Below are 9,748 nucleotides of genomic sequence, written 5' to 3'. Positions count from 1 at the left end.
ATTTTATATTGAATTTTTTATGTAAAATAAAAATATTTGATTTTATTTATTGAAACTAAACGACATATAACATATGTCTTTTATTTTGAGTAATTATAAAAATTAATTTATATATTTAAATAAATTTGGGCCAGGCCGGGTAGGTAAATTTTTAAAAAAATACTTTTGGGTTCGGGCCGGGCCGGTAAAACTTTTTTAAAAAAAATTTCGGGCCAAGCCGGGCTTGGAAAATTAGGCCCGATGCAGATCACTATTTGCAATAAATCAAATTCAATTGGCAAAAGATTGCTTGATTAATTTGAGAAGTATAATATAAATTATTGTTTTAATTATTTTTTAATCTAATAGATAATAACACTGAATTTTGGGATGTTTTTTCAAAGGCACAAGATTTTTTGAAGGAATCTACTTTGATTTTGAAAATTCTAGACTTCAAACATTACAATCCAAAAAGGAAAGGTATACATACTTTCACCATTATAGAATTTTTTTAGCTTTAAAATAGGTTATTTTATGCTGCACTCGATTTAATTATTGCAGTTTAACGAAAGATTTAATGATGATTAGCTGAAATTTTTACATCAAACATCATTTTTTACGCCAAATAATGTGGCAGAAAAATCAATTATTAAAGAAGATATCGAGGATATCTGTGAATTTTACAATTTAAATTCAAGTCAAATTTTCGAAGAAGTTTAGAAATATATATAAGATGACCAAAATGGGGAATACTGATAACCTAGAGGTTCAAGAATCTAAAGATTTATCAGATTCTGAGAATTGTAAATTTATTTATTTAAAATATTTTTACCAATACATTATTTAGCTTCTTCTGATATGATAATTCAGGGACTTACGATTTAGATTGGAAAAACTATTCATTTATTTTACCTTATCGTCTACTTTTAAATTTTTCTGCTTTCCCTAATTTAATAATTTTATATAAATATTTATTAGCCATTCCTACAACCTCATGTACTGCCGAAAGAGTCATGAGTAAAATTAAATTAATTAAAACAAGACTTCGACCATGAAAGATTCATTTCTCAATAATTTAACCATATTATCAATGGAAAAAAATTTATTTAAACTATTAAATATTGATGAAATTATAAAATCTTTCGCTTTCTCTTCCCCTAATTTATCTAAATTATTAATTTAAAAATAATATTTATAAAGCATATATTTTTTGCATTTTATTTATATTATATATTAAAAATTGATGCTATTTTTGAAATTTATGGGGTCATAAAATAATTATCATTTTTTCGGGGGGGGGGGGGGGTACTTTTCAGGTGGGTATTCTGCTTCATTCGTTCAGAGAGTGTAAGGGCCACTGATCATTCATTAATGATACTATTAAGCATTATAAATGGAAATTTAATCATCTTTGCGATTGCGCCAATTTGTCAATAGGTTGAGCTGTAGTCTGGATCAAGTCTCTATTTATAAGTAGAGCAAATCTATCCAATCGATTATTTGATTCCGTACTTTTACGATAGGTGTTATATTCCGAAATGTAGAAAATGTTCTCTCATTTATTGGTATTTTTCCCAAAATATTCTGTTATTTTAATATGAAAAATATATAATGCTTCCATGGAATTTCTTGTAAGATATATAAGTATTAATTTTTCATACTAAGATTTAAATTCTAAAATACACTTTAATATGGTCTAAATAAAATGAAAGACTTTACGTTTCTTGACAAATATTTAATAAATAATGTAAATTTTTTGGCTACGGGATCTGGGGGCTCCCTATTACCCGCGCCGGCTACACGTTTGAATGTTACTTATATTAATTTTTTGAAATAAAAATACACAACATCAATATATTAAACTTTATTTAGATAGGAAATCCTATACTTTTTCTAATAAAATAAATTATAAATGTCTGGAAGACGGTTTCATTATTCAATAATCAAGCACAATAAAATCGTAAATATTTTTTTTTTCACAAATAGTGATAATCACACGCGCATTTAAAACCAAATAAATAATGTATTGCATTATAAAAAATATATAAAGTTCATCATTATTCACAATTTTAAATAAATCATTAAGGGGGCATCTTGGACTGGAATTCATAAATAGTATTTATATTTAATAAATTATAAATATATTGCATTTTGTTGGCTACTATAATATAGATGTTAGTATGATTAGATATTCTTTAATAAAATTAGGTTTATATAAAAAAAAATATTGGAAATAATTTAAAGAATATAAACATTAAAATCTTCGATTTATCCACTTTTATGCCTATTTTTGATGTGTCGTGCTAATATATCTTCCACTATATCGCTGTATCTTCTGATTTTGCTTCCTCGCTTGGTATCGTTAAGTGTAGCATCTGTAAAAATAGGATATATATTTATTTTTCAAGCAAAAAATATTTTTAGACATATTTTTAAAACTAAAAAGAAAAAAAAGATAGAATATTTTGATAGGAATGAAATCTTCTCGTATATACTATTGTTCATCTTTTTATTTCTTTTTTTCAATCGAATTTTATTCAATTATTATCTTCTTGTTTTTTCGTCATTTCTATTCTTTCTCATCGAACTCAATTTACGCGTTTTATATCTCAAAATCTTTGATTTTATATATATTTTTTTTAGATTGATGAAATATTCATTATATATATATTTTTTTAAAAACTTAATCTAGAAGTTTCGTTTTCTTTTTTTTCCTTCTTTTGATCTAATATCATACGATTCATACATTCGGTATCGCTAGGTTGCTCAAAATAACTCAAATTTAAGATTTTTCTAATTTCCGGATATTTCAAGCAACAATCGCACCCATGTTTCTCCGTGTGGCTTTAAATGCATTTTTTTAAAGAATAATATAAAATTCAAAAAGTAGATTTAAAATGTTAACTTTAAAATAATATATCATGAAGAGGCTATATTCAGGGATTTCTACAGACAAAAAGAAAATTCTCAACTACAGTTAAATAAAATATACTGATATTTAACAAATATTTGTATTTATGTAAAATAATTAAAATAAAAGTATAATCGTCATAACATATAGTTAACTTAATTATTCATTTTTCCTCAAATGGCAATTAGAGCACTCCAAATCCGAGGTTTTTGTGTAATAGAAGCTCTTAGATTTCCAGAAACAAAAGGAATGTGCCCAAATTTTTTATAACAGTAATTAACAAGAGGGAAAATTGAGTAGTTCGCATGAAAGCCAAAAAAACTATACCATTGAATTGAGCTCCAGTTCGATTCAATTTTTCTGAATACTGTCCATCAAAGGAGCAAATGCCGGGTGTCATATTATGCGAAAAAAAATAAACCAAATCAGGGGCATTTGGCCCATCTATAGGGGGTTTATTCAGAAGGATTACCTCTTAAATAATTTGTAATAAAAATTCCTTATCTGATATTTTAGGAACCAACCAATTAGGAATTGGGTGAGGAGATTTAAGGGGGGTGAGAAACTGCAAGCCATGCAGCTGGAATCACTCTAGAGAATCTGCCATGAGATGATTTATTAATCAAGCTTGACATAACAAATAACAGTTTTCCTGAAAAGTATCCAGAATCCAATATATACATATAATCTAGAAATGGAACACCACCAATACTTCGTTACAAAAAAAATGCATAATTTTGTCAGCGCGAGACTCCAGCATGGCGATCCTCTAGGACTTTTGTTTTGTTTAGCAATAAATATAATACAGAATATTAAAATGTAACCTAACTTGAACGTTTGGTATTTGGGTGTAGCTTAACTTTCAGGCCACATAAACGAAATGAATAAAATCCTCGATATTATCATAGCTAAACTTATAAAATAATAAAAATTGTCAAATTTATTCAAGAACTAAATACTCTTCTTTCATCCTAGACCTATTTACTAATAGGACAAAGGCGAAATATATATCCTGTTACCAATAAGATTAGGCCTATTATATGCTAAAAAATTATTAAATATCTCCAAAATTCTTTAAATCATCAGGAATCATTCCTATTTCCAGATATTCTTCAAAATTAAGAAATTAAAAATCAAATCCATATTGGAGTATATTTTCTAAAAAATTTTTTGTCAGAAAACATGGTTAAAAATAACTCTTTTCACAAAATGCGGAGACCTTGGTCTGCACTGTTTTACTCCTATCAATTGTATCATTCAATTCTGTATCTAATTTAAAAAAACAATAATCAAGATATAATATATATAAAATTATTCAGAAAGCACACTATAGAGCTAATATTTCAACATAACTCCAACAGCCTAATTCTTCAGTCATTAACAACATTCGCACTCATCCCATGTGGGACTTTATCTGTATTGATTTTTTTGCCCCCTATCATAGCAATAATGATCGACTTGAAATTTCTGAGAAAAAGAAGAAAAAAAGCTTAAAATATACACACATTTCTGTAAATAATAAATTCACCCCATTATTAGAACAGCTTCCCGTTCTTTTGGAAATGAGACCAAATTTCTTTTCACTTCTAAGTCAAAGAATCCCTATTCACAATCTCAATGTCATTTTCAAATAAACAAAAAAAAATGTTTTGAGGAAATCCGGTTTAATTTTAAATTATTCAAAGATTCATGTCAACTTATGATAGCCGAAAACTTTTAATAATGCTATCCTTTTAAATTTAATATAGTTTATAATATGTAAATTTTTTAAAAAAAAATAAAAAGTTTGAACAAAAAAATATTACACATTGATTTTACAGCTATGGTTCTATTTACCTATTTAGGGTTCATATGGGCACAGATAAATGAAATATAAATTTTTTAATACAAAATATTTATGGGCCGCAAGGATATTTTTATATATTGAAATGACTTGTTTAAAAATGTTTTTATGTCCGAATTGGTACATGATTGTAATTGGCTATTAATTTTTAACGCATAACTATCGCGGGATGTTAATAAAACTTTAAAATAAGTTATCAACAAAATTATTATAAAGAGAGGCCCACATCAGTAAATGAAATTAGACTATGTTTTTGGACCAGTTTGGACAATTTTTTGCCGATTCGATTTCGAACCAATTTTGAAGAGGCCGATTACAACGTCTCCTTTGTCTTATAACGAGTTTAAATGTTCTATCAATATTCCACGATATTTATGCATAAAAATTAGCTGCTAATCTTGTCCAATTCTAAGATATATACATTTGTAACCAGGTCATTATAAATCTACTCACGTATAGTATAATACTTTTTACATTCAATCTTATACATATATTCTAACCAACTTATAATTAATTGCTTTAATTTAATTTGTGTTCGTACCTATTTTAATTTTTTTATTTATGTTGAAATTAAATATTATTTTGATAATTACTCATATAATGAAAGTAGGACCCCGGTGGGCTTGCTACCCTGCTTGACTGGAGAGTTAGGCGGTGAGAACATCGTGACGGGAGAAAAAAATTTAACGGCCGATTTTTTTATATCGATTGAGTAATAGCCGTCCGGAGTTTTATCGCTATCAAAATAATGGTCTTCCATAGGCTGGTAAAGCGGTGATAATTTTCGATCGATAAAAGCAGCCTTTTGAGAGGCGCTAAAATCGGCCAAACATTGAGACGCAGTAATAGCAGACGATTTTGGAAGGGAATGAGCGGAAGTTTTATTGGGAGCAATGGAGTTAGTAATATACCCTTCAAGGTCGGCGTTTGTTATAATTAATTCATATCCGTCCTCGTGGTATTTTTTAGTACCTATTTCGAAACTATTTTTACTGGGCTTCAGGGTGAGGGGGGATGTAGGTGGAAGAGATGGGGGCAATATAGGTATAGAAGGCGGAGGCGGTGGCGGAAGGTATGTAAAACTGTCGGAATGATATCCGCTCGTCTTAGTCTTAGTTACTATGTCATACGATCCGTCTATACTATTTTGAGAAACTTGCATGCTCTTTGAATTCTGCGTAATTCCTTTACCCCTTTCTACAGATTCCCTACCGTAAAGGTATTTTGATTCGCTAAGGGCCCATGTTTTGCTATTCTTATTGGTCGAAAGATCGGAATCGGAAAGGTGCTGGATAAACATTTAAGCGTATATCGTAAAAAAAATATTCAATATATTAAGAATATCAATGAAGAGGGAAAAATGTAATAAACGGCAATATTTCTTTTACCCTCGAAAGTAAACATAATAGAGTCTCAGAAAATATAATAAGTAACTTCTATTCATTATTAAGCTGGATTCATAGTGTGATCCTAACCAACACGATTTATCAGCTGATCAATTTTAAAATCTGATCATGAAACAATTTTTATTGATATTATTTCATCTTAATTCCATTCATGATGATAATTTAAGAATGATTAATTTTAATGAAAAAAAAATTGATCTCATAACCAGATTTTAAAAATCGATCAGCTGTTTAATCGTACCGGATCGGGTCCCACTATGAATCCAGCTTTAATTTTTCATTTAGGATTTTTTAAAAAAAGATTTAAAATATATATTTGCTTCTTATAGATTAAATATATTTTGAAAATAATGAATTATTAGTAACTTCAAATAACATTGAAAAGAGCATAAAAAATAAATGATTTTTTTTCAAAGAAAAAAAAGATAAAAATTTAGCCAAATTTTTTAAAAAAGTAAAGTAAAAATTTTTTAAAAAAAATAACACAATTTAACAAAATATGACCAATTATAAAATGATCGTGATAAGAAAAATTTGTAGTAAAATATTGGTAGATTATATTTAATATGATTATAATTTTTGGTAGATTGTATTTTCCATAGAGATTGCAGTGGTAATAAATTTTTTATTTAAAAAAAAAACTAAATATGTTTTTTTTCAACTCTAGATTTGATTCTTGAAACTTAAAAGTGTGAGTACTAATTATATGCCTCAAAATCAGTATTTACTATTTATATAAAAGATTCCAAGAAGGTATTTATAATGATATATAAATAATTCTATTAACCTCTCTAAGGCGATAACTCGTGTTATCCACAAAATTCCGATCAGGATCGGGGTCAGGCAAAATAAATATGGCCTTAATTTCTTCGGGCATATTTTCGGGGTTCAGGATATCCATTCTTACATTAAATTTGATTCCAAGATTTTTAAAATCTTCCGCTAACAGTATTATAGTCTGCTGCATATTGTTTAGGTAAGATTTGAGAGTCTTATATCGCGTGCTCAACTCGCGATAATTCGTCTGCGATTTCGAATGTCGTTCTAAATTTGATTTGTATTTGGATAATTTTTCCTAAAAAAATATTTTTTTAAAAAAGAAATTAAAAACTGATCTTCGATGAATGAAATATAATAGTAACAGAGGTTATCGTCTTCGGTAAATATTTTCAATTATTTCCTTTACTTAAGTAAAAACAAAAAAAAAATGCAAGCGATCGTAAACATGATATAACGTGATTTTTCGATTATTTTTAGAATTAAAATATCATAACCCTAAGACAAACGCCTCATCAAAGCACTTCTTCCTAAGCAATAATTTGGAGAGAGCACTTCTTCCTAATCAATAATTTGGAGAGATAAAATAAATATATTTAAATATTAAACCTTGGCATCTAGTTTGGTGTTCCTTACATCATTGATCAAAGCATCCATTATCCTGGAAAGAGCTGTTATCTTATCAATCATGGGCGCCTTCTTCAGTAAACGGGAAAATTTACCGGAATCGTCAGCTTTGCCACCCGGATCCTCTTCCTTAGCTGTGGGTAGGTTAAAATCGGAAATTTTTTTTGGTGATTTAAGCCAATTACCAGTGGAAATAATATAAGAACCATTCGGGGTTGATATGCTAGATGGATTGAAATCGTCGAACTTAGAATCAGTCTTAGGAAATTGAGATTTTCCAGATTTGTTCTTCGCCTCTCCAGTACTGCATTGAGAACAGAGTGATTCGTTTAAATCGCGGGAAGAAGAGGTTTCATTATCGCTAGAAATTATGTTTGGCCCATTGGTGGCGCTAGGTGGGTGATAGTAATTGAGAATTATGGATTCCAATAGGCCAGAAGCCCTACCGAGTTCTAGACTTAATCCTTCTTTTTTTTCCTTCAAATCTTGGTTCATATTTTCTGTCGATCGTAAGTGTTGAATCAATCGTTCTACTTTTTGCTCTGGCGTACTGCTTATATTGTAAAATAAGCTTTCATTTTTGGACTGAGACATTCGGGGTAGGAAGAATTGGGGTGGCGTCTCAAAATCGGTTGGGATAGGCTTTTTTTGCTTAAGGAAATAGTTGTCCAAGAGATTGCTGACTTCCCTGTGGGTCTTGGATTTAGAATTGAGCTCTTGATTCAAAGCATTTATCCTTTATAGCAGAAAGGCATAAAAAAGAAGATAGAAATGTTAATTATTACATCATAATAAAGAAGGTGCGATTAATAAGTATTACAGCTCAAAATAAAAATCATCAAACATGGATAGTAAAAGGATAAATAAGAATAAAAGGCCCGGCCCGAGTTTTCATAAGGAATCCCCCCGAACCCTGATTTCAATTTAAATAAAACGTTTAAGTGAATACTTCCGATCCCACTCCTTCTTGCTTTCGTCGTATCGCATTTTCAGTCTAGCCAAGGCCTCAGTAACGTCAGTCAATTCGGCCAAAACGCTAGTATTTTTAGTCTTTAAAAGTTCTATTTCTCGTTTGGCGGTTTCCATAATTTCGGTTTTTTCTAAGGACACAGAGCCCAAACTTTAGTATAAATTGTTATGTTGGTTTATTCAATAATATAAAAGCACGATCATGAAGTTATTTGTAACAAAAATTTTAATTTTTTTTTTCGCCATTAATTTAAATTAGAGTTTGGCGCGGGCTGTAAAAATCACCGTGACCCATAGGGTCACGCTGTAACTGTGAATAAATTTCATTTGGAACGGTGATTGAGCGCGACTGACTTTTCTAAAAAATCATCGCTGGGCGTGATCAAAAATTTTGCATGAATCATGGAAAATTTTAAAAATCTGACAGCCTTCTTTACATTCTATAACCGTATTTTTTTTCCTAAATTCAAAACGAGATCACAAATTTTATAAATTATTACTATTAAAGTTTTAAAAATATATTAAATTTCGATCTTTTCCTTTAAGCAATAAAATGTTGTCAGTCCCAGCCAGTTCGGCTTCCAGTGAACGACGATTATTTTCTATAGCCAATAATCGTTTACTAGAGGAAAAATGAACGCAACTAAAATAAAATATTGGCATTTTTAAACTTTTAATTTAAGATTTTGATTTATAAATGTAACTTGATTAATAAATTCTTTATTCGCGCGAGGATGTTTAAGACGATTATATTTCATGTAAAATTATGGAAATAAATAAAGCAAAATTATATTTTTAAAAAAAATCCATGAAAATTTGCATTTCGTAAGTGGGTGGGCCGACCCGGCGTGAATTTATTTTAGTGTAAGCATGAGCGAACGGGTCGTGAATAAAAAGTTAGGCCCAAGCCCACCTCTAATTCGAATAGGAAATTAATTCTTCCAATAAACTGATTTATTCAATTGCAGACTTAGTCTTCCAATAAAATGTATGTTGGATGGGAGAAACTACAAAAATCCGGGTTAAGATAACGGTTATAAAAAATGCAATGCGACTTAACAGCTGATCGACTTATAAAAATCTTTTAATGAGATCAATATTTCTTTATTAATATTATTTTTATCTTCGATTCCAATCATCATGATAATACAAGAATTATCAATATTAATGAATAAATATTGGTCTCATTATAAAAAAATCTTAAAAAATTTCGATCAGCTGTTATATTCCACTCGT

At 29.1% G+C, this 9,748-nt stretch overlaps 1 protein-coding gene across 1 annotated transcript; it reads right to left on the bottom strand.

Moving 5' to 3' along the window:
* Positions 1–2,071: 2,071 nt before the first annotated feature.
* Positions 2,072–7,052, bottom strand: LOC135927257 (uncharacterized). Its single transcript, XM_065463212.1, has 4 exons — positions 6,927–7,052; positions 5,327–6,021; positions 2,663–2,823; positions 2,072–2,354 (listed from the first exon to the last, which is right to left on the bottom strand). Exons 1-4 carry the CDS (start codon positions 7,038–7,040, stop codon positions 2,248–2,250), a joined length of 1,077 nt encoding a protein of 358 aa, XP_065319284.1. The 5' UTR covers positions 7,041–7,052; the 3' UTR covers positions 2,072–2,247.
* Positions 7,053–9,748: the final 2,696 nt, after the last annotated feature.

The sequence above is a fragment of the Gordionus sp. m RMFG-2023 genome, chromosome 3, assembly GCF_954871325.1.
Source record: "Gordionus sp. m RMFG-2023 chromosome 3, tfGorSpeb1-WG-v2, whole genome shotgun sequence".
NCBI lineage: Eukaryota > Metazoa > Nematomorpha > Gordioida > Chordodea > Parachordodidae > Gordionus > Gordionus sp. m RMFG-2023.
Note: the sequence above shows the minus strand (reverse complement) of the source record. Positions and strands in the feature narration are given on the sequence as shown.

Excerpts from the sequence above, each read along its gene's own strand:
- LOC135927257 (XM_065463212.1), bottom strand. The coding sequence starts at position 7,040 with ATGGATATCCTGAACCCCGAAAATATGCCCGAAGAAATTAAGGCCATA. Across the intron at positions 2,824-5,326 it reads GTCCTACTTTCATTATATGA|CCACACGGAGAAACATGGGT; the intron begins GTAATTATCAAA and ends ATGCATTTAAAG. Across the intron at positions 2,355-2,662 it reads AAACGAAACTTCTAGATTAA|ATGCTACACTTAACGATACC; the intron begins GTTTTTAAAAAA and ends CTATTTTTACAG.